Source organism: Cnephaeus nilssonii (assembly GCF_951640355.1).
Source record: "Cnephaeus nilssonii genome assembly, chromosome: 3".
NCBI classification, from domain to species: Eukaryota; Metazoa; Chordata; class Mammalia; order Chiroptera; family Vespertilionidae; genus Cnephaeus; species Cnephaeus nilssonii.
The window spans coordinates 101500058-101526260 of record NC_137074.1 but is presented as its reverse complement, the minus strand read 5'-3'; the positions used below and the strand labels follow the sequence as shown (position 1 = coordinate 101526260).

The window sequence follows — 26203 nt, the reverse complement described above, 5'->3', positions numbered from 1 at the left end:
CCATCTCCCCCAGCATTCCTATATACCTTTCATTACAGAATAAAATTAGATACAAACTGTAATAACTGATTAGGGCTCAAGAGATACATGCCCATTGCTTCTCAAAGTTACCTAAGATATAAAAACAAAGCAAAAGCCCAACCTGTAGCCCAAAGACTACTCTATTCCCAAACCTGTATTCCTTTCTCTAGTCCAGTGCTGGCATATCAAACATAAACTTTCTATAAAACCAAATTCCTAGCCTCACAAAGTAAAGCCAGTGGTACTACCCATGCTTTAAAGTTTAAAGTATGCAACAGCTGCATTCCAAGTATTACGGCTGCCAGTAGAGACAGAAAGGGCGGGAAAGGGTAGACAAAAAAAACACAACACCAAAACAAATTTGCAAATTTCAAATAGCTCAGAAATAGCTAGACCAAAATGTAACATGCCAAAAGGCAACCCCTAGAGCCACAAATCAAAACCCAACCCCACTACACTTCACAGGCTTTATCTTCCCAACAGTGGTCATGACCATGCAATCAGTAATACAGATAAAAAGATGCTGTGTCTTCTCTTCCACACATCACACTGAATGTTTAAAGCATCTACGTAGGGTAAATATTCATCTTTCCATTAAAAATTCGTGGTACTGATTGTGGGTCATTATTTGTGCTTGGTTTTTTTTGTATTGTTATTTAAATTGCATTATAGCAGTTAATGTTGAAAACAACCCATTTAAATCATCTAAGTCCACTTTGAGGAAATAGGCATTTCATTTATGCTGTACACTAAAAAAAAAAAGAAAGAAGGGAGGGAGGGAGGGAAAGAAGGAAAAAAGGAAGGGAGAAATTATCATGTTCATTCCTTAAAAAAAAAAATCATTGGTATTTTTATTGAGATCACACTAAACCTAAGTCATCTTAAGGAGATATTATTCATTAATCTATTTCAATGACATCTATATATATAAAAGCCAAGCGACCTGAAGGACAGAAGGATGAACGACCAGTAACTATGATGTGCACTGCAGTGGCCAACAGGCCCGATAGGGGCCCTGATCGGCCCCCTCAACCTTTCTCAGCCCCTCCCCCCAGCCGACCAACCCCCAATACACCCCACCTCAATAGGGGGCGGGGCCTGCCAGCCAACCACCATGGCCCCTCTCCCCGGCCAGCCCCGCCCCCAATTGCCCTCCCCAGTGCCGGCTCGGCCCCGATTGGCCCCCATTGGGGGCAGGCAGGTCGGACCCCACCCGTGTACGAATTCGTGCATCGGGCCTCTAGTATAATAATATTCTTCTTGGTAATTCTTGCACATTTTTATTAAACTTATGCCTAGTCTTTAACAGTTTTGTGCTATAAATGATAGCTTTTTAAAATTTCATCTTCTCATTTATTCTTATATGTAGAAATATAATTTTTGTATATTGATTCTCAATTAACACAGCTAAATACTTTTTTCTTGGTAATAATACTTTATTGAGATAATAAAGACAAAAATCTTAAATATATTGATCAGTGACATTTTGTACATATGTGCACAACCATGTGACTACCACTCAGATCAGGGTATAGAAATTTCCATTATTCCAGAAAATTCTCTCATGCCCTTTTTAGCCAGCAGTGTCTCCTTCATCTCCCAGAGAGTCACCATTCTGACTTCTAAATTAGATTGCAATTGTTCTTCTATGTCAAGTTTCTTTCACTCAACATGTTGCTTTGGTGATTCCTGCACATTCTTTCAAGTACCAGGAAAATGTTTTCCATTATGTTGTTCAGAATGCCATTGAGTGAACATTCACTCTTGTTTCCTATTCTGCTCTTATGAATACTTGTGGGGTGTTTTTTTTTTTACAGTTTTTATTACCAATAAAGCTACTATGCATTCCTTTCTCAAGGGTCTATACCTAAGAGTGCAAATGCAAAGTCCTAGCATCGTATATACTGAAATTCATTAGAAATTCACAGTTTTCCAAAGTGGTTATATCATTACACATTTCCACCAACAGCATATGACAGTTCTTCAAGCACGTCAAACTCACAGCCAGCTTGACATGCTTGCTGTACATGCTCACCAACACTTGGTATTATCAATCTTTATAATTTCAGCCATTGTGATGCAGCCTGCATCACCCAGACGGTCACCACTGCTGCAATCTGTCATCATATCCAACATGGCAACATGTCCACAATCATAATTAGTCCAAATTAAGGAACTCTTTCTGACACCGAGCCTACCACTATGTCGGACATAAAACTCCTGCCAAAAGTTGACCTGTTTCTCTCAACGGTGAGGGAAGCTATACTGTATGGGTTGTGGCTCCTGCCCACTCTTGGCAGACTGACCACATTGGACCTTTGACCAATTCCCCCTCCACTCGCTCTGACCTGTCTTAAGACTATCACTGGTACCTCAAGTTGTTGATACTTTTTCTAGTTAGGTACTGCTGTTCATGTCTGTTCAGCCAACTCTAGCCACATCCTTGTGGCCCCTGAAACTAATGTTTCATATTTTCAATTTTTATAAACCATTTATAATCTGTAACAGTGTACCTTTTATCATAAAAACATCTCAAAAATAGAATGACAGTGAAAATACTTGATGCACCTTCCATACTTCCTACCATCCATGGGCATGTGGTATTTTGAGCCTTAAAATTATCCTCACAAATCAATCTTAAAAAATGTGTAACTGCCTCCCTTACCTATCCTGTTCCACACACCTTCTTAAGGCAGTTCCCCCTCACAGTCGCTTCCTAGGCAGTAATCAGGATGAAAAGGGTGGGAGTTATAGAGGTCAACTTTTAAATTCAGAATTCCACCCTAACAATTCCTGGACATGATGCTTTTTTCATTCCCCTAATGACAACTCTAGGCTGTCCTGGTTGGGAAACCCTCCAGGTGGCTCTCAAACCTAAATCCAGTTGAGACACCTGGATGTCCTTGTTGGACTAAATGGTCTTGAGTATAAAGATAATGATTACTTGGCTGAGTACACTACTCATCCAGTTCCTATACAGTGGCCCATGTTGGCCAAAATCAGAGGCATTTTGTAATTTTCTAAAAATGCCTTTGTTCCTCTTGTACCTGGCCTTCTGAATGAAAGGTGGGGTGCAAGTAGTAAGATATTGGAAAAAAGAAGAAATTACAACCACAGGAATGGGATGCACTGATTTTGCAGCAGTGGAGGCAGTCCAAGCACCCACATCTAGAGTGTGGGAGACATGGGGATAAGGGAGACAGTAACAAGCCCTGCCTTTCAGAACTGCCTCTGGAGCCCTCACCACAAAGAGAAATCCCATGGTGAGACCACCCCACACGGCCTCACCCAGTACAGGATTCTGGCAGCTGTGTTTCCGTTCACTAGAAATTATTTTATTATTTTCATATGTCTGTGTCAACTTGTGTCATTTGTCACTTTCATTGTCACTATTTTTAGGATAATTCCACCTTTTTCTCTAAGTACTTTTAAGATTTTCTCAATCTTAAGTGCTCTGAACTTTCATTAAAATGAGTTTAAGTGTTAGTTTCTTTTCCTTTTCGTGATTGGGATTTGTTGGGCTTTATGAAATTACAGGTTTTTCTCTTTGCTTCTAAAAAATTCTCAGTGACTACATCTTTAAATTTTGCCTCTGACCCACTCTCCCCTCTCCTATAATATCAATTAATGTACGTTAGACCTATTCAGTGTATTTTCCATATCTTGCAACTTTTTTCCATCTTTTTAGCTGACTGTTACAGACTGGATACTTTCTTCTTATATATCTTCCAGTCTAGCTATTTCTAATCTGTTATTAAACCTGTGTTGTATTTTTAAAATATTTTAGTTTTCATTTCCAAGATATTTCAATTCTGTTTCAAATGTGTTAGGTCATATTTTCAAGCATTTCCTTTAAAAGCTTAGACACAGAACATATATGCACAACCCATGAACACAGGAAACAGTGTGGTGATGGCCAGAAGAAAGGGCTTGGTGAAGGGGGACAAATGGAGGAAACATGGGGGATGTCTGTAACAGTATCAATGCAAAAAATAAAGAAAAAATTATGGTGAAAAATAAGAGTGTCATTATACTCTGAGCAACTTTCCGCAACAAAAGCTAAAGCGTAATTCCATCAATCACAACATCTAAAAACATGGGTGCATTTTTGCTGCCTATAATTTTTGCTGATTCTCACAGTAACATTTTCCCAAGTATGCTTGGTAAATTTGACTGGTGGGCCTTATAGAGTTACTGAAGGGGGTTCTTTGAGGCTAAGGATAAAGACACCTTCTTAAATACATAATGTATTTTTGATTCTGCCAGGAACTATAGACAACACAAGTCCAACACATTTTAAAACTAAATTCCCAAGTTAAGATTTATTGGACCATTAAAGTGACACAGATTTCAGCTTCAAAACCATAATACAACTCCTCAGGGGCAAGTCCAATTACCTACATCCTCAGAGCCAAGGCAACTAACTTTGTAGTGCTATATGGGTTTTGAAGAGGGAGGTGATTCTCATTTTACCCTTATTGTGAGTATGTCATCCCCTGGCATAACCATTTAATGAGGGGAATAAGCTCCTATTAAAGCTCCCCACCTGACATATACAATGGCCCGAGACTTCTTTTTCCCACATTCTAAAGCGTATTATAACTAAAGGTCAAGTTTATACACACAAGCAAATTCATCATGTCAAAAAGTGACTTTCAGTGTTCCAAACTTATTCTTTTGGGTTCCTTCTTTCACTCTTATTTTAGTCTTTACTAAAGTAAGAAGTAATTATATTAAGTAGTACACTTTAATAGTGTTTGCAAGCATAGATTCTTAAATGACATATATAACACAATTGTTGATATATATAATTATATATTTAGACATGTATATGTAAATATCACATACATTTCTTATAAAATAAATAAATAAATAAAAATGTTCAACTTAAGAGATCATACATAAAATTCATGGGTTACTAAACACAGGATTTTAAGATATAAAAAGACAGACTTCATCTCATATAATTATATATAATAATGTAGTATTTCAAATATGTGAACTCATGTTAGGATTACAGTTGTGAGTATGGGAAACAAGTTTATTCTTGTATTATTTATTAATTATTGTATTATTTTCCATACGAACAACTGTAAACTTACTTTTACCCCACCCTGTATGTCTATGAAAATAGAAAAATAGTCAAATGATTCTAGGATTTAATTTGGCAACATTTTGTCATCTGAACTTGGGTAATAAACAAATAGTTAAATTTACTTTTAAGCATGACATTTTTTTCCCCATTAAAATGCATCATTTTCCCTTTTGAATTTAAGTCCTAGCCTGAAAAAGCCCAGAGGAACAAATATATCTCTGCCAAAAGTTTAGCCACAATTCTTACCTTCCTTTTTTTCTGATACAATGTGATTTATATACATGCTTATTAACTGCACATTTTGCATTTAACATTTTAAAACTGTAAATTATAAAATCTATACATACCAAGAAAAATTACATTTTGCAACAGTAAATTAATGACTTTTTATTTCTACAGAATATAATTTTATATAAAATTACACTATTCCAAATCTCTGTAATGTTACCCACAATAAAAATAGTCACAAAATATTTAGTATTTTAAAAGTACATTAAAATTTAAAAGACCAAGAATACAAAATAAATTATCTTAAGAAAATTTTTTCCTTGGAAAAGAATGAGTATCTAGAACAATATATAGGTTGAACTTAATAACAGATTAGGAATAGTCTTAATCCCCAACCTTTATTTTTACTTTTTACTTTCTAATTAGTACACATTATTTTAAAATTAGAAAATACGTGACATAAAATTGCTAATACTATCTTACAACCTCTTGTTCACATAATAGATCATCACTCCCCTTAAATATGAAATACAAGTCATGTATTTCAGGCTTAAACATTTCTTATCAAAGCTTAAATACTCTCAAGGTTTATAATTACTCAAGGTAATTATTTCAAACTATTTTCTGAAGACAAAAACTAATTTTATAATTTCTCCAAATCCTTCACAAAATAAACCTAAATAAAATATCTAAAGATAGCCTATGCATTTTTTGTTTTCATTTAAAATTACTGACAATGATATTAGCCATACTAAAAAGAATAATGAATTTTAATTAACTCTTTCCATTTTAATATAATGTCTTACAAGATAGTTTCCAAAGTAATATTTAAAGATATTTAAAAGTATTACTAAGAAAAATTAGGTGCATAGCATAAACATAGTATTTTGAGAATCTCCTACTATACAGTAATTTCAGAGTACTTAAAAGAAATATACTATTGATATTGTGCCAAGGGAAATTATCTGAGAAAGCTGATATATTCAGCGACCATCCTCTGTTGTAGGGAAAAAAGAATGCTGGCGTATAAGCCACATCTTAGCTGTGTACCTTTGGAAAATCAGCCTCTTAAAAGATAAATTTCTTCTTCAGTTGGATAGTTACCAACACCTCCAAAGGGTTGTTTAGATTATAGTTAGTTATAATTTAAATACTTTTTTAAAATTATCATTGTTTGGTGATAAAAAAAATCAAATTTACTTATTTGATTCTTTGGTGGATCAAATTGTTTAAAACTAAAAAGTTTTGGCTATTTAAATCAAAAGAGGCATTCTATCACTTTTCTTGGGATCTTGTCAATTCCTTAAAAAAAAAAAAAACAACAACCTGCCGAAACCGGTTTGGCTCAGTGGATAGAGCATCGGTCTGTGGACTGAAGGGTCCCCGGTTCGATTCTGGTCAAGGGCATGTACATTGGTTGAGGGCACATCCCCGGTAGGGGGTGTGCAGGAGGCAGCTGGTCGATTTTTCTCTCTCATCGATGTTTCTAGCTCTCTATCCCTCTCCCTTCCTCTCTGTAAAAAATCAATAAAATATATTAAAAAAACAAAAAACCTTATACCATCATATTATATAGATGAGAGACTGGCAAACTATGGACCATGAGCCAAATCCAGCTGATAGCCTGTTTTGATAAACCAAGATTTATTGGAACACAGACACAATCACTAAATTATGTATGATCTGTGGCTGCTTTTGCACTACACCACCAGAGTGAGGTGATTTTGACAGAAACTATATGGAAACTATATGGGTAACAAGCCTAAAATAGTTACTATAGGCCTTTACAAAAAAAAAAGTTTGCTGACTCTAGCTATAAATAATTATAAATTAAATTGGAGAATGTAAAAGGGATTAGCAGAAGAAAAAACAATCAAAGGAATATTAAACTATACACCTAAACATATGCCTCATAATGCCACTTCAAATCCTAAAATCTAAGCTTCAAATTCAAATGGAACTAGAATATGAAAATTTTGGTTACAAAACATATAAAAACAATACTGAAGTATATTAATAGTTTATTTAAAATAACAAAGTATATCTTTGTGCCTCTTGAAATTAAAGCCAATTATTATGTCTATTATAAATAGTACTTATATCTACTTTATACACATTATGTTTTTACCTGCTAATGGCTTGCTCCTCATCAGTTATTCCAGTCTCCCTGAATGCCCTGTTTGATTCCGCCAAACTCAAGGCAATTGCTCTCTGAAGATCATCTTTATCATCTCCAGTGAGATCAATCACATCTGAAAAGCAAAACTATCTTACTCAAAATTAAAAGTCAAACAAAACGAAAGATAATTCTTATCATGGAGTTTTATACCCAATTACCCTTTCAAACCAAAGTCAGCACCAACTTAATTCTGTATAAGAGCCTCTCGGAAGAGAATGCAAATTATAAACTGCTTTACTTCAAAACTTAATGTTCTTCTCTAAAATATACCTAAAACAATAAGAGCATAAATATTTTCATTGCAAAGGAATCTCAATATTTACTACCAAGTGTCTGATTAAAAGCTTATAAGTTTCTTTACCAACAAAAATTGAAATTAACATAAGCATCTACATTTATGTTTTGAAGTTAACCCAAATGCACACACACTACAGTGTAGCCATACAACCTAGCTATTATCTATCATAGTATAACAATTAACAATGTAGCTCTCTAAAATTAGGTTTCAGAAACTAACTGACCATATATATACATTTTTAAAGTCTGGAAGTATGTACCGAACCATTAACAGTGGTTAATTTTGGGGAGGACAGTTAACAGAGGAGGAAGTGTAAGGATCTTTTACTTTCTATATTAAGCACTCTACCCTCTGAAGTATTTAATAAACATGCAGTCCTTTAAATTTAACAAAAAGATTTCATTTCACAACAAGAAAATACAAATAAATGATACTATTTTCTTTTCTAACAAAAGAAAACTGTCTTGATAGCTATAAGTATTCTTTATCCAAAAAATAAAAGCTATAATTATTACCATCTTCAGAAAAAAACACTTTTTAATCTAATTTGCCAATGTAAACTGGTCCATTTCCTTAACCCAAAAGAAGCCAATAATACTCCCATTATTATTTAAACAATGATAGGAGGCATAACATGTTGCTAAGTAGGAGATTACAAAACAATGTGGTGAGAAAGAGAAAGAAGTATAGCTCTTATTACCTTATCTTTGCGTGGTTGGGATTATGCTTACTGATATTTTGAACAAATTTTGTATTCATTCTTTTATTTATATTTGAGATATGTTAAAATTATTTTTTGTCTCTGTAATCCTGGAATTTAACAAGAGAGAAACAAACAAAAAGGGGGAGGGCATTGGAAATAAGGTAACTGCATTTTATCATCTGGCTAGAGGGTTTTATACAGATACTAGAAAAGAATATTCCACACTCAATGAGAAAGAAATAATGTATATTAACAGTTTCAAAAGCCTACTTTGATTGTTATTCATACTTTTTTCTCCAAACAGTAGCTTACAAAAATATTAAAAATATTAGAAATAATAGTTACCTATGGAAGGTGTTATTTTAATGTCCTGAGTATAATAAGTCTCACAAAAATGTAATAAGTAGGAGCCAAAAAAATTTCCAAGTAAAATATGGAACAAGTTATAGCAGAGTAACTGAAATATGGGATATGCCTGAATATACCAGCTGGCCAAAGGTTTCCTTAGTCTGATTTACAAAACCCAAGTTCACTAGACCAGAGCTGTAGATGGATGTCACCTGGGTGTTGCCATCCAGTCCAGTATAAAAACTGATGAAGAAAAAGGTAGGACTAGAGAGGCATAAAATGCCCTATTAAAAGGAGTCATTGCCCAGCTGAGTGGCTCAGTGGTTGAGCATTAACCCATGAACCAGGACATCACCAGTTCGATTCCCAGTCAGGGCACATGCCAGGGTTGTGGGCTTGATCCCTAGTGTGGGGCATGTGGGAGGCAGTCAATCAATGATTCTCTCTCATCACTGATGTTTCTATCCCTCACTCTCTCTCCCTTCCTCTCTCTAAAATAAAAAACATATCTTAAATAAATATATAATGAGTCATAAATCATGCCCATTAAGTAATGACTATAACTTGGGTGAGTAAAGAGAGAATAATGGAAGTAAAGGAAATTATTTGAAAAGCACAAAGAAGCAGAAAGACAGGTTTTGGGGATACAATCAAATAGTCCACAGACTCCATTCTTTTCATCCTTCGAGTGTGCTATCTTCAACTACAAAAGCTGGAAAGATTGAAGCAAACAAACCTATTTTCCCAATCCACTTGTGGTTCAAGTTCTGGGTAAAATTTAGGTTCTCCCAACTGGATGCACAAACATGAGATTTGGAAGGCAGAGCGAGGGGGAGACCATTATCCTACTGCTTTTGGCTGTGGTCTCCAATATGATTGAACAGATATGGTTGTTCCATAGAGCATTCCAGTGTCCAGTTTCTGTTTAAGGGATGTCAGCAATAGAGACGTGGCAGCAAAACTCTGAATCCCACTGTCCAGGCATAGCTCAGGGGCAGCTACCTAATCCTGGCGGCCTGTTCCCCGGGCCCCAGTTACAGAGGTCTGTTCTTGAACTCAGTAGTCCCCGAGGCAGCCTCCTGATTCACTACCATCCTGCCTGTGGCAGAGGGAGTAGCTTCTCTGGCTGGCCAGTCTGCAAGGGTCGGGGAGTCCTCTCAGCTGGCTGGGCTGCAGTTCTTCCAGTGATTTCTGAAGAATCCAACCCCTCTTTTAAATTTCTTTGAAACAATCAGGAGTGTTGACTGTTTCATGACTGACAAGTGAGCCAAAATGGCTAGAGCAGAAAACTAAATTAGAAATAGCAACAACTTATACTGAGCATTTCATAATTTATCTATTGTAACACCATAAATTAAATTTATCTATTTTAAGCACCATAAAAGCAAATAACAAAGATGTTTTTAACCCTATTTTACAAATGAGATAACCAAGGTTGTGAAAATGAAGTATAACAATATAGAATAAAGAATGTAGACAGGCTTCTATTTAAGTCTTCTAACTATTAAATCAAGTGGTTTCTCCTCCATATTAGAAGTTCTCCAAGTGTGGTCCCTGGATCCTTGGGGATCCCCATACCCTATTAGAAAAGGGGATTCCTTAAGTAAAAAATATTCTCATGGTAATACTAACATATTACTTTCCTATTCTAGTGTGGTCACATTTGCACTGATGATGCAAAACAACAGTGCCTAAAACTGTTGCATCTTAGCATAAATCAAGGCAGTAGAACCAAGTGTGTGAGCAATTCATTGTATGACTCACAACTACACACACTCACTATTCAAAAAGAAAAAGTCTAGTTTCTCTTAAGTCCTTGATAAAAAGGGGAAATTTTTATTAAATCTGAAACTCTGGCTTACATGTTCATTGATACTCCATGATGAAATCAGAAGTACTTATGCTGTGTATGCAGAGCATGCAGCTGCTGAGAGCAAACACCAATGCAATGCCTGGGCAACAGGCTGAATGGCTGACTTTTTAATTGGACACTATTTTTACTTGAAAGAACACCAGCAAACTACAGACTATGAGTATTCAGACTTCAGTATTTGGCAGACATTTTCTCAAAAGTAAACAAAGTGAGCCTGTCACTCGGAAGAGAACAAATTAACAGTGCTTGTTGCCAATGATTAATATGGAATTTTCAAGCAAAAATTGGAACTTTGTTTAAATTTGTTTCCACTATTTTGAACTTAATCTCTTCCCAGTATTTTAAATCTTTTCTGACTAGAGGCCCGAGGCACAAAATTCATGCACTCAGGGGCGTCTCTCAGCTGGGCCTGCACCCTCTCGCAGTCCGGGAGCCTTTGGGGGATGTCCAACTGACAGCTTAGTGCTGCCATGGAGGTGGGAGAGGCTCCCACCACCACCACTGCACTCGCCAGCCGTGAGCCCAGCTTCTGGCTGAGTGGTGCTCCCCCTGTGGGAGTGCACTGACCACCAGGGGGCAGCTTCTGCGTTGAGCATTTTTGCCCCCTGGTGGTCAGTGAGCATCATAGCGACTGGTCATTCAGCCTTTTGGTTGATTTGCATATTGCCCTTTTATTAACATAGGATGAAATCAAGTGATGTTAATAATTTCAATTTGTTTTATAATGTAGAGATTCTTCCAATATTTGAAAGGAATTATTTTCCAAACTACCAATGCATAGTGTTATAAAACCATGCACAGGGTAAACATTCCATTCGAAGAGCAAGGTATGTGAGAAAGATGCTTAGGAGTAACTTTTTATTCAATTTGGTCTTTGACCCTGGCTCCTAACACAGAGCCCTTAAATTCCTTGGAATTAATTTCCTGGGTGACAGGAGCATCTTTGTTCCAGTGAGGTGACTCTTTGTGGGCTCCTGTACAGCTTCAGGATGGGCACTGATGACCAGAAAGACCAAGCCAAGATAAAAAGCTTGGAATTTTGGCCCCAGAGGGAAGAGAGAAGGCCTGAAGATTAAGTTAATAGTCAATCATGCCTCCCTGATGAAGCCTCAGAAAAATCACTAAATACAGGGTTCGGGGCTTTGGGGTTGGGGAGCATATCCACATGCTGGGAGGGTGGAGCACCCCAACTCCACAAACCAGAAGCTTGTGAGCCTGGGACCCTTTCAGACCTTGCCTTATGTACCTCTTCACCGACTGTTCATCTGTATCCTTTATCATATCCTTTATTATATAATAAACCAGTACACATGGTGTTTCCCTGAGTTCTATGAGCCAATCTAGCAAGTTATCAAACTTGAGAAGAGGGCTGTGAGAACCCCCAATTTGTAGCCAAGTCGAACAGCAGTGTGCGTAACTTGGGGACTCACTACCTGTGAATGGCTCCTAAAGTAGTGGCAGTCTATGGGACTGGGCCCTAACCTGTGGCATCTGATCCTAACTTCAGGTACAGTCTCAGAATTAAATTGAATTGTAGGACACCCAGCTAATGTTGGAGAATTGGTCATCTGTGGGGAAAACTCACACAGCTGGTGTCAGAAGTGTTGAGTCTGAGCAGACAAATAAGCAATAGTGATAGTCAATGCTAGAAAGGCTGGTTGACCAGAAACTATTTGCCTTCAACTGAAAACCTGGGCATCTTCAAGCAATAAAGAAGGTTTACTTATTATTTGTAGTTTCAATATAACTACAATAATTGTCTTCATTATATTCCCATTATTTAACAAAGCTGCTTCTTTCCATAGGATATTTTAGAATAATACGGCAACCCTGAAAGAAGACCATTATAATCTACTCATGTAAGACCAGATATTAATAAAATATGTTCTTTCAATTGAATGGTTAAACCTTTTCTGGATTCAGTAGGATGACTTTCATAAAACATGTAATGAACTACCAATTTCACAATAAAAACTAGCCCTCTGTGATGTTCTTAATGCTAATATACAAAAAAGAACAGGGAATAAGCTTGGCTGTAAACTATTTCTAATTGGCAAAAGTAATTATAACAATTTAGTCTTTGTAACAGTTCCCTCCAAATACCAAAGTATTATGAATATTTTTATATCTGTGCTAAGGGAGAACCTTGGTAAAACAATAAACTTTATTTTAACTACCCCTCCCTCTAGTAGTGTGAACTCAATTCAGGTGCACAAGCCAGTTAGTGTTAATTGAATAACACTGTAGAAAAATCACACATTACAAAAGCCTATAAACAGTCATCTCCAATTTTCAAGACTGCTCAAATTAAAACATTTTCACACGAAGTCAGTAATATATACAACAAAGCATAATATTCACCCTAATAAATCTTTCATTTTCCAAAGAATTACCATTTGAGTAAAACTTCAACTACCAAACACTTTGCTACCTCCAAAAGTCATCGACTTACCAATAAATTATACTTCAAATGTATGCAATTATTAAACTCATAATTCATTTCCCAATGAAAAAAGTATATTCGATGGCAATGAGACATCTACATTAGTTCACAAAGCCACTTTAGACCATAATCTAGTTGAACTACATATATAAATATTTTTATTTTAAAAGAAAAAGAAAGTTTTTCCATTGTTTTCCTTTTATTCATAGGGCTAAACCTAAGGAAAATACTTTTCTTGTTTTTTAATAAGCCAAATTTATATTTACAACCAGCAAAAATTTCTAGGCAGGGGGTAATATTTGTAGAAAGAACTCTGTTTTGGGAGTTAGGAGTTAAAGCGCTGAACAAGAGTTTGAGAAGTTATATTAAGAACTAGAGGCCCGGTGCATGAAAATGCATGCACTGGAGGGTGGGTCCCTCAGCCCGGCCCCCTCTCACAGTCCAGGAGCCCTCAGGGGCGGGAGGCAACCCAGTGATCAGGGGAAGGAGACGCCCCATCACACCTCTGCTGCTGCCACTGCCGGCAGCACAAGCCTCAGCTGGCCCTGGTTACCTGAGCCTCGGGCGGCCCTGGGCAGCTGGGCAGCCACCATCCAAGGCTTGCCTGCATCTCGGGCTGGCCCTGGGCGGCTTGGGGGCTAAGGGAACTGGGGGACTCCGGAGGCAGGCGCGCGCCTGTCGCCCCAGCGGGGCTGAGGGGACTGGGCGCTGCCATCTGTGGCTGTGGGCGCCGCCATCTTTGACGGCGGGACATTCAATTAGCATACTCCCTCCTTATTGGCTGTGGGTGCTGCCATCTTTGAGGGCAGGGCAGTCAATTAGCATATTCCCTCCTTATTGACTGTAAGTGCCGCCATTTTTAGGGCGGGACAGTCAATTAGCATATTCCCTCCTTATTGGCTGTGGGCACCGCCATCTGCGACAGCGTAAGGGTCAATTAGCCTATTCCCTCTTTATTAGATAGGAGGATATGTACCAGGGCAGGAGCCAACCAAAGGGGAAAAAATGCACATGAAAGCTGATAAAACTGCAAACTAATTGGTGTTTGAGGAAACTAGGAAAAGCTGTAAAAAAGAAAAAAATAAACCAACACTGGACCACCAGAAGGATTGGAGTGCCCTTAAAGAGACAAAGGCACATATGAACACAGGGATGGTGAGCAGGAGATTGGAAATGAGAATACTACCACTCTCACCCTCAGTCACTCTGCTTCAATCATGATTGTGCCCTCGCTATTCATCTTCTGGGTCAAATCCACTCTTGCCTTGAGGCCCTAGCCTGAGATGTACTTTCCCAGACATCCACAAGGCTCACTACTCCCTCACTGCACTCAGGTATCTGTATGAAATGTGACCTCATCCAAGATATACTCCCTGACTGGCCCTGAATCTAAAATACCATAGCCCATGCCTGACCTACAACAGCATCCCAGTCACCCTTGTCCCTTTACCCTGTTCTAATGTTCTCCTTGAACTTACTATTACCTGACATTATTTATTTATTGTTTACTGCCTGAATTCCCCCTATGTAAACTGAGACTCCTTGTGTTTTTTAATAGCCTAACAAAGTCAAGTACCTGATACATATTTGACAATCAACAAATATTGGTTAAACAAATAAAAATCAATATCTAGACTCTGGAATAGATAAAAATTAGTAAGGCATCTTCATAGAACTAATTAGACTTGGGGATGCATGGTTTATCCATCTAATTTTTTTTTTAGAAAGTGAAAAGACAAATAACACAATAGGGTATCATGTCAAAGGAATACTTAAAAGGAAGATGAGCCCTAGCTGGTTTGGATCAGTGGATAGAGCATCAGCCTGCGGACTAAAGGGTCCCAGGTTCGATTCCGGTCAAGGGCACATGTCCATGGTGTGGGCTTGATCCCCAGTAGGGGGCATGCAGGAGGCAGTCAATCAATGATTCTCTCTCATCATTGATGTTTCTTATCTCTCTCTCCCTCTCCCTTTTTCTCTGAAATCAATAAAAATATATTTAAAAAAACGATGACCTAAGCAATGTAAACTGTTTGCCACTCCACTCTCCCATTCTCCTCTGCCCTCAGTCAGCTCTTAAGATGTTCCTACTTTTCCAATCTTCCTACTACTGAACAGAGCTCTCTAAAACAGTAATGCCCAATACAACCTTCTGTGATAATGGAAATGTACTATTATCTGCACTATTACCTGTCCAATACAGTAGCTACTGGTCACATGTGACTACTACTGAGCATTTAAAATGTGTCTAGTGCAACAAAGAAACAGAATTTTAATATTATTTAATTTATATTTAAATTTAAGTTGCTACCTGTGACTATATTGAACAGTTCAGCTCTAAATGGTCTTGTTCTGTTTTTAATAACTGCTAAAATTATAATGTTAGCATTGATAAGTAAGGAAAATAATTTTTGTCATCAATTTTACTATGTTTTCAACATGGTGTGTGAAAAAATTAAAGTTAACATTCTATATTAGTCAACAAAAAGTGCAAAGACCATGACTTTAATTTTGGCCTAAAATTAAAGAAAATTCATAAAATATACAAGTCATCCTATAGTACATGCCTAACAGAATGCAAACCTAATTGCATCTAATCAGTTGCAAGTAACTTCACACAACTGTAGCATCTCATTTGTAAGATTAACCTGGATTTTTGGTGAATCTCTGAAACAGTTTTACATATTAGAAATCTTGATGTAAAAAGAAATTTAACTTTCACTGCATGTATTTTTCTATCTGCAGTTACTTACTTGACAAATATGGGGCATGGGGAAAATGTCAGTGTTCAAATAACAGAAACCTACTCTGCTTATTGTAAGTGTCTTACCCTCAGCAGGAATGACAGCACAAGACTTGGATCTGTCTATCACTTGTGCTTTAAATCACTTTTAGGCTGGCCAAGCAACAGAAACAAGACCAGAGCTCTAGGACAGAACCTCAACATTTTTCTCACTTTCTAGACAATCCTTACAAATTATTCAAGTTCTTTGGGGGAGGGGATACACTGATGCCAAATTTGTGAAGGGTCATTCTTAATACTTAATACTCATTCCAATGTGTTCTGCCAAGTTCGCTAAAACTTAAGCCAGTATGTGGCATTACTTTCTGTGTTAAAATTACCTACCTAAATCCCTCTTATCTTTTGATCCATACTTTAATAGCTCAATTGTGGTACATCTCGTTCTGGTAGGCATATATTGTTTTGTTTTTTTTTCCTGTTTTAAAGAAGTTCAAAAGAATTTAATGGTCATGAAAGAAAGAATACGACTAATTTCAAATGGGGCCTTATAGGAATGGTCATGTTTGCCTTGACACAAAAACTTCAGAGAATTTCTCCTCTGACAACTAAGTACACCTATGATATCTCAGTATCTTGCATTGCTTCCTAGTCCCCTTTGCATTAGTACTTTCTACTGCAAAATTCCAACATGATTTTATTTCCAATTTAAGATGGAGGTGGGAGGCACTCATGAAAATTCACAATATCCAATCTGGACTGGAGATCCAAGTAATGAAAAAAAAAAAGTGCCTAAAATTTTTGTTAATTAACACTACAAATGATTTGGGCTTTTCCCCAGAATTCAACAGAGTATTAAATTACAGTCTGGAATGCTACCAAAGCATTTTAAGGACACCAGGTATACTGCTTCATAATTTCTGGATATGCAGAGTGCAAGCTTTCCTTGAAGTGTTTCCTTTTACTTTCAAGAATGAAAGGTAAAGATGCACTAAAAAGCCCAATTGTTGTCCTACTATTGAAAATTTAATTACTTCTTCAATATTAAATGAAGGTTCACAAATATGTGTTCTTCAAATCAAATGGAATGATTTAGTTTACCATCTGATGTAGCCTGGTATGCATAAATAAAAATTTCCCCACAAATCCCAAATATAACTTCTATACCAGTAAGATATTAGTTTACAAGCTAAATTTTTCTAGTCAGTAAAAATTTGTTATTTTACTCCTTGTAAAAGAGACCCATAGTTATAAGGTTATATTCCAGCTTATATCAACAAAGAATCATATGTATTTTGCATTAGAGACTTTAATTTCAAAATATAGATGTTTGACCACATTGCTATAGATGACACACTTAAAGTTAGCAAGGCTTTGGTTATGCTTTAGCTCTCGTTGTAACAGACACATACTTTAAAAAAAGGAATTAAAAAATAAAAACCCCTGCCATTTTTAAAAGAAATAAGTGAAATAAGTTAAACTGTGGTCAACTTTCAAGTAACAATGTATTTCACATAAAGTAAAGAAAATGCTCAAAACAGTTTTTATATCTAGAACAAGCATGTCAAACTCGCGGCCCACGGGCCACATGTGGCCCACACAAATATTTTTGCGGCCCAGCCAATATAACGGTATGTGAGAAACGTTTTAGTAAAAATTTCGTAACTTAATTTTTACAATATCCTGTTATACATAATTATTAATAACGAACTACAATGTTCACTAATGACTGATTACTATAATTGTGTTGCATTCATTTCCCTTACACGCAAGGCACACCATTTCTCTCCACCAATACTAGCAGCGAATATTTTAGCAGCCAATTGCCACATCATTAGTCTTGGACTGACTTGTTCCGTGCTTGCAACAGGAAATATTTCGCTTTCGGAGAACAAGAAAAATAGGTTTATTTGATTTACACTTATTAATTTGTGCAGTTACTCAGTGTCTGGTAAGTTAATGCTCAAGAATAAATATTAATTTTTATTAAAATGTTCTATTATTTTATGTTAACAATTACTCATTTATTTCAGTCCTTTGTAGTCAGCATGTCTCTATCAAAATAAACCTATGTTTCTATGAAAATTAAAGCTTTTGTTTTTTTGTGGCCCACATAAACTTAAACCTTGTTTATCTGGCCCATGTTAGCCTTTGAGTTTGACATGCATCTAGAGCAATCCCTGGAAAACTTCCTAACACTCTGATCACTTCAACACTACACATTCTTTAAGCACCCAACGCAGATTTTTCAATAGAGGCCTGTGTTCAAATACATTTTCATTTGTAATTATTTCTCTTTCCTACCCACGTTTTACCACTCTTTCCCAGTTAAAATACACAAAAGATTTTGATTCTTTCAGCAATAACAGCACAATAATTTAAAGAATCTGCTGAATGCATGACATCTCCTTACTTTCTCAGTTTTAAACCACGTAAAATTATTACGACACTACAGAATTTAAATATTGAATCAAGACTATTTCCTAAAGGCAGATGTACTTCTTAAAACTTCATAAAATATGGCACAGGTTTGTTAAATGGAAAAGAATTACTGTTACCTCCTCAGCTACTTTCCTCAGTTTGATACTATTAATAATACAGTCACCACATCTATTTCAGAAAGTTTCTTCTCAATCTCAAACCAACTTTATGAACATGCTATCCAAATTATTGAATGATTAAATATGAATTAACATCTGGGTAGGACAGCACATTTTATCAAGAAAGAAACCACAACAGCAAGCAATTTGCTCAATACAACTGTCAAATCAGTTGAGATGAAACCAGAAAGTCCATTTCTCTACCATTTCTTTCAAGTGAAATGTAAAATTATTTAGTGGATATTTTTCAAGAGCCACACACATAAATTTTCTTTATGAGAAAATGGGACCTATGTCTTCTAAAATCAGGTTGTGCCCAGACCATGTGGCTCAATGGTTGAGCATGAACCCATGAACCAAGAGGTCACCGGTTCTATTCCTAGTCAGAGTACATGCCCAGGTTGGGGGCTAGATCCCCAGTAAGAGGCATGCAGGAGGCAGCTGATGTTTCTCTCTCATCGATGTTTCTATCTCTGTATCCCTCTCCCTTCCTCTCTCTCTAAAATAAATAAAAACTTATTAAAAATAAATAAATAAAAATAAAATCAGGTGGCCCTTTCCCTCAGGGCTCCTGTTCAAATCTCTTTTTATCCACATTTCACTATTCCTTTGTCTAAAATCTTGAACAGGTGTTAACATCTGCCTTAAACAATATTTCCTGACTTTCTCACAGCAAATAAGACATTTTCTTTTGTTTATAACAGTCTTATAAATCTTACCTCCCCTGAATACCTATATATGATATCTCATGTCACAAAGTCTACCATCTATATTAAGAATTCTCAGCTCTCATTCTAATATCTTTTCATCCATTCAACTAGAACCCTGAACCATGTTTAGTCAATTCCCTGTTTCCTTCACTTTAAGCAGTTGCCTTTAATCAAAATCATTCTATTTTTCCCTTTTCTACCTAATTTGGTTTTCCCCCCAAGTCTCAGAACTTAATGTTATTCTCACTCATTCCTCCTTTATTTATGGACTTCTCCTTTTTCACCTTTTTTAATTACCTCTTTTTTTTCTCTTTTTCTTGCTACAAACTTGTTCCCTTTTATTGGTTTTGAAACAGCTTATTATATATTTAAAAATAATTCAACAAATACTTTTGAGACACTATGACATTCTAGTATGATGCCGGGAACATCAATGGTCTCTTGCCCTGTTAAGCTTCCAGTTTGGTAAGCAAGAATGGCACATATAATTTGAAAATAACACAGTAGTACTCTTTTAAGACAAAAGTATGCTCTAGCTGCTAGAGAAGCACTTACTTCCGGGGAACATTCCAGAACCAGCAGCTCCTGAGTTAAGTCTTACACCAGAAGGAATGAAGCTGGAGGTAAAGGCTAGAGGGGACTCCAGACAGAAGGAGCAGCAAATGTAAAGACAAAGAGATTAAATAGCACTGGGGGTCTGAGAACTTCAAGCCATTCTGTATCATGACAGTGCAAAGTGAGAGGAGGACAACAGGAGAAAAGGAAGTTAGAGATATAGACAGAGGCCAAAACACAGTGTGTTTTGAACCTGGACATAAGCAAAGTCTGCTTATGTGTATAAAACTTCTCCCACACCTATTATCTGTGTGCTATTGGAGTATTCCAGCTTTGGCTAACCTAAGGTAATTTGTGAAGCAAAAATATAAAGATCACCTTGAAAATTTGAAATGAAAATATTTTATTAAAAAGAATTAAGCAGTATTTAATGCCAATCAATAGCTATAAAACATCTATGCGATGGGTTCTTCCTGATTGCTGTCTAACTTAAAGTCTATAAATAAAATCAGAAATTCTCTTCAATACAAGTTAATAATCAAACTTCTCAGGTCCAGAATGCATAAAAATAAATACCTACATTTTACAGAAGGTAAATGTTCATATTTTTAAAAAACTCATTGTTATATAAACATTAATACTCTAAAGAAAACTTAGTATCCCATGCAAAATTTTCCATATGTATATGTGTATCTGTGTCTGGGTGTACATATGTGTGTTTATCCTATCTAATAAAGAGGGAATATGCTAATTGACCACCACTCCGTCACAAAGATGGCTGCACCCACAGCTGAGGACAAGTTCCCATAAGGAGCCTTAACGAGCAATCAGCAGGGACCTGAGGCTATGCCCTCCCCTTCCCTCATAGGGTTTGACAGGGGACCTCAGGCCACGCCCCCACCCGGCGGGGCTTGACAGGGGACCTCAAGGTGCGCTTCCTGTCCTGGTGCTGGGTTAGGGAACCTCAGGCTGCTCCCCCCGCCCCAGCGCCAGGCCGAGGGACCTCAGGCCATGCCCCCACCAGGTGGGGCTTGACAGGGGACTTCAGGCCGCACTCCCCACCCCGGCACCAGGCCGGGGGACCTCAGACCACACCCCCCGCCTGGCGGGGCAAGACAGGGGATCTCAGGCCATGTCCCCCACCTGGCAGGGCTTGATGGAGGACCTCAAGGCACACCCCCCATCCTGGCGCTGGGCCAGGGGACCTGAGGCTACACCCCCTGCCCGGCAGGGTTTGACAAGGGTGGGACTGGCCAGGTCAGGATCTAGCCCAATGCGGGGTGGGGGGCTGGCCAGGTCTGAGTCTCACACAATTTTGAGGTGCATGTGGGTGGACGGGGACTTGACTCTGGGTCCCGTGGTGCTCCCCAGACTCTGATAGGAGGAAGGTTTTCATATACATTTTACTAATTTCCTTCATCTCTGACACTTCTATTATAGAGAAAGGGCAAATAGCAATATTAAATTATTTCCTCTAATTAATCCCCTTTTAATGTGCATGAATTTCATGCACCAGGTCACTAGTTTTATTACATGATAATAAATCATTTCCCAAAAGCTTTATTTGGGGAAGGGCAGGAGTTGAGGTAAAGGAAAGTCTTTTAAATGGTAAACCTATCAGTAATCCTATATAATAAAGAGGTAACATGCAAATTGACCACCACTCCAACGCACAAGATGTCCACCCCCATGTGGTCAAAGATGGCCGCCACAAGATGGCCACCAGGGGAGGGCAGTAGTGGGCGATCAGGCCTGCAAGGGAAGGCAGTTGGGAGGGACCAGGCCTGAAAGCGAGGGCAGTTGGGGGGTAACCAGGCCTGCAGGAGAGGACAGTTGGGGGCGACCAGGCCTGCAGGAGAGGGCAGGTGAGGGCGACCAGGCCGGCAGGGGAGGGCAGTTGGGAGGAGGACACAGGCCTGCAGAGGAGGGCAGTTGGGGGGGACCCAGGCCTGCAGGGAAGGGCAGTTGGGGGTGACCAGGCCTGCAGGGGAGGACAGTTGGGGGCGACCAGGCCTGCAAGGGAGGTCAGTTGAGGGTGACCAGACCTGCAGGTGAGGGCAGTTAGGGGTGACCAGGCAGGCTATCAAGGGAGGGAAGTGAGGGGTGACTGGGCCAGCAGGGGAGGGCTGTTGGGGGCGACCAGGCCTACAGGGGAGGGAAGTTAGGGGCAATCGGGCCGGCAGGGGAGCAGTTAGGCATCGATCAGGCTGGCAGCGGAGTAGTTAGGGGGTGATCAGGCTGGCAGGCAGAAGCAGTTAGGGGCAATCCGGCAGGCAGGCAAGCGAGCAGTTGGGAGCCAGCAGTCCTGGATTGTGAGAGGGATGTCCGACTGCCCATTTAGGCCTAATCCCAACGGGCAGTCAGACATCCCTCTAGGGGTCCCAGATTGGAGAGGGTGCAGGCTGGGCTGAGGGACCACCCCCCATTTCGGTGCACGAATTTCACGCACTGGGCCTCTAGTCAGAAATAATATTTTATCTTCAAAAATAATATTAAGGCTGCTACAACACTTAAATTCCATAAAAGAAATGACTGTTCCCACTTAAAATTCTAGAAAAGTTTGTTTCTTTAATGAGTAACACCTGTAGCTACTCCCTATTTCAAACAATAATTACTATGTGAAATGCTCAATGAAAGGATAAATAACTTAAATACAATCTTTTACTCCTACTAAACTGGAAAAAAATATATATAATGCTGATATGTATATATGCTCCTTTCACATACACTAAAAATAACCAAGTTTAAAGTAGATCTTTTATTGTCCTTCACCTCTGCTTAAACAAATGAATATATTCCCATGGTGTTTTTTCATTACATCGTATTAAATATTAAGAAGGAGAAGTAAACTCACTTGCGTCTGCCTGGCTCCCCACACTGATGTACCGGTCATTGCCGGGAAGCGCGGTTTGGTAGTAAGCTGTCTCTTCCTGCTGAGGGGGCTTGGCATTCTTTGCAGTCAGGAAAGCCACTGCTAATTCCAAGTTTCCATTACTGTCCTTCAAATATCAAGAACAGAACATCAAATATTTTGAACTATTTCTATACATCTCATGATTTATGTAATCTTCTTCATAACAACTAATACTAGGTGTACCAGTTAATAATGGCGGATTTTGTAACCAAAGAAAACACGGTAAGAGAAACATCAAAAGTGCTTTATTCAAAGTAATGTCCATCGCTAGCTACACATTTCCCCATCTTTCTGGTAATTTGTGGATACCGTCTCAATAGAACTTTTCTTGTTTTGAAGCAAACCATTCAGAGACCCAATTTTCTACTTCTTCGTACATTTTGAAGTGCTGCTCAGAAAATGCATGTGCCATTGATCAGAACAAGTGGTAATCTGAAGGAGCAAGGTCTGGTGAATATAGCGGGTGGGTTAATACTTCCCAGGCAAGATCTTTTAACGTGTCTTTAACTGGTTTTGAAGTGTGCGATGGTGAGTCATCATGAAGCAAAATTACTTTGCGGTGTCTTCTGGAACATTCAGGTCGTTTCACGATCAAAGCATGGTTCAAATTGATTATTTGTTGTCAGTAGCGATCAGTATTAACAGTTTCACCTGGTTTTAGAAGCTCATAATACACCACACCTTCCTGATCACACTAAACGCAAAGCATTGTCTTCTTTCCGAAGCAATTTGGACTAGCAGTCGATGCTGATGGTTGACCTGGATCAACCCATGATTTTGTGCACTTGGGATTCTCAAAATAAATCCACTTTTCATTGCCAGTCAAAATTCGATGCCAAAAAGACTTTCTTTCGTGCCGTTGAAGCAACATTTTACTGATGACTTTTCGGTTTTCCATTTGTCTTTCGTTCAGTTGATGTGGCACCCATTTTCCTTACTTTAAAATTTTTCTCATTGCTTGTAAACGATCGGAAATTGTTTGCTGAGCAACGTTTAATCTTTCTGCAAGTTGTTTTTGAGTTTGACAAACATCTTCATCCAATAATGCTTGTAATTGTTGGTCTTCAAACTTTTTCGGTTGACCTGGACATTCTTTGTCTTTCACATCAAAATCATCACTTTTAAAGTGTTTAAGTCAGCATTCACAAGTATCTTGAGATGGAGCATGTTCACCATAAGCTTCCTGGAGTATACAATAACTTTCAGCAGAACTTTTCTTCAAAATAAAGTAATGAATTAAAACTTCCTGCAAATGCTTTTTTTTGGCACGAAATTCGACATTTTTAAGCGTAAAAATATCTATGATGTTAACACCTCCAGAAAATTTGACATATGAAGTTTTGAAGCTTGCTGTCAATACAACAAAATAGCATACATATCAAATTGCATATATATCAACATATGTGTAACTCCATCTATTAAAAAAAATCCTCATTATTAACCGCTACACCTAGTAATAGCAAAAATTGTTTTCAGATTTTAAATTATTGTTGATTCTAATTTTGTACCCTAAATTCATTGTAAACAAAGTATACTATATCAATTGTAATTCCTGTTTCTATTAATTAAAACTACTAATACAATGTAAAAATCAATTAAATAACTACTAATTCCTTACTTTTCCATTACTTTCATATCTGCTTAACAAAAGTCAATCACAAACTTATACTTCTAAACCAATGAACAAACTAAAATATATTTTCTGGAGCTTGCTGTATAAAAGTGTAAAAAATAAGTATTTATAATAGTACTTCTATAAACAAGGACAATAAAAGATGTTCCCTTTAATATGGATGCTGAATCCATGCCTATAGGCAAACTTAAGCAAATGTCAAAGGCTTGTAGAAAGAAAATAGTAAAACATTCTGCAGCTTGATAATATGAAGAGACACTCAGAACTCCTAGACAGAAATGCTCAATGATAAGATGATGATCCCACCCAAACTATATATACTAATAAAGTTTATGTAATTCTCATCAAAAGCATACCTAGACACAACTTTTTTCTACAGTTAATTTAGAAAAAACAAAAAGCCAATGCTAGGAAACTAAGAATTTCTAAAACAACAAAAGAATGACTTGCTCAGTTTTATCTCTATCTTCTCTGTACACTTAATACATGTAACAGTTCTATGGCAGCTAATTCAAACAACATTAAGAAATCCAGATGTTAATAATGAAGTTATCTTTATAACAGAAAACCAGAGCATGCAAGCTGTGCAGGCCTTAGGAATTTTCCCACACACATGAATGTAACAGGAAGCCAGTGGAGTGATTTGGACAGAAATGACTTGGTATGGTTTCACATTTAAAGGACCGCTCTACTGTTTGTTGAGAATAGATTATTGGACAGAAAAGGCAGCAGCAGAGCCCAACATCATTTTCTATCATATTAAATATGGGGGAGCGGGGGTGACAGAAAGAAAAAGATCAGGATGATTCCAAGACCTGAGGCCTGAGCTATGGGAGAATGAAGTCCCCAATGCACTCCCACTCCAATTCTAGTAGCTAGTGAAGAGAGAAAGAGTCAGGGTGCAGTTTGAAAAGCACCACTGCTTTAAACTGAATCTGTCACAATTATTATAAGATTCTTTAATGAATGATTCTTCCAAAATATGGGTGTAACATATTTTATAGTTGGATAAGTAAACTAGTTGTAAAATAATTTGCAATAATAATGGCTAATATTTATTAGAAGTGTGCTAAGTGCATTTCATACACTATCTTGTACAATAACAAACTGCAACCAGGATTTACACAACCTAAAGTTTACTAACTTTGGAGGGCTAAAGATAGATATTCAAAATAAAATAAAAGTCCTGAAATCAATCAATAACATTGTGGCTCCCAACAGTAAACTACCTGTCAGTCTATAACTGCGAGAGTCGAGATATTATTAAACATCTTACAAATTTATACTGGGCAATAGTTAAGGTTTAAGCACAGTGTCTTCCCCAACCCCCATGCCAGCTACTGTTACCAGAATCAAAAGTTTAAAACAAAAACAAAAACAACTAAAGTCACACAACTTACCTCAAAGAAAATGTGGACAAGAATTTAATTAATTTATTATTATTTAAACATTCTACATATTTCGCAAATTAAAAAAGAAAATTTCCTAGATTTGCCCTGACAATATAATGGTGTATACTCCCACTCAGTGGTACAGAATGGGAAAGACACTGTCTGAAAACACACACAGGGTGATTTGGTCATGTTATCGGAATAAAGAAAAAACTGGCAATCATCCAAATGTCATAATTATAAAAGCTGAGTACAACACTTTTGCTTCCTGTCCAAATACATACATTGGCTTCATAACCCATGCATTAAGGCTTTAAACAGTACTGTCTCATCATTTTTCTAATGGGGAAAAAGCTGAAGCAAAGCTTCTAGTAAAAGCAGAAGTTCAGTGTGGACCCCCAGAACCAGGCTTCTTGGTTCCTATTCTAAGCTCCTCCACATATTAGCTGTGTGTCTTAAGCAAGTCACGTTA

At 37.6% G+C, this 26203-nt stretch overlaps 1 protein-coding gene across 5 annotated transcripts in view; it reads right to left on the bottom strand.

The window, feature by feature from the left end:
- The window catches only part of USP25 (ubiquitin specific peptidase 25), a 192489-nt gene that overhangs the window by 121371 nt on the left and 44915 nt on the right, over window positions 1-26203 (bottom strand). For all 5 annotated transcript variants that reach the window (XM_079766497.1, XM_079766498.1, XM_079766500.1 and 2 more), the window contains 2 exons: window positions 22648-22792; window positions 7473-7596 (listed from right to left, as the gene is read on the bottom strand). In XM_079766497.1, coding sequence (XP_079622623.1) covers window positions 7473-7596; window positions 22648-22792 — 269 coding nt within the window. The remainder of the gene's footprint in view (window positions 1-7472; window positions 7597-22647; window positions 22793-26203) is intronic.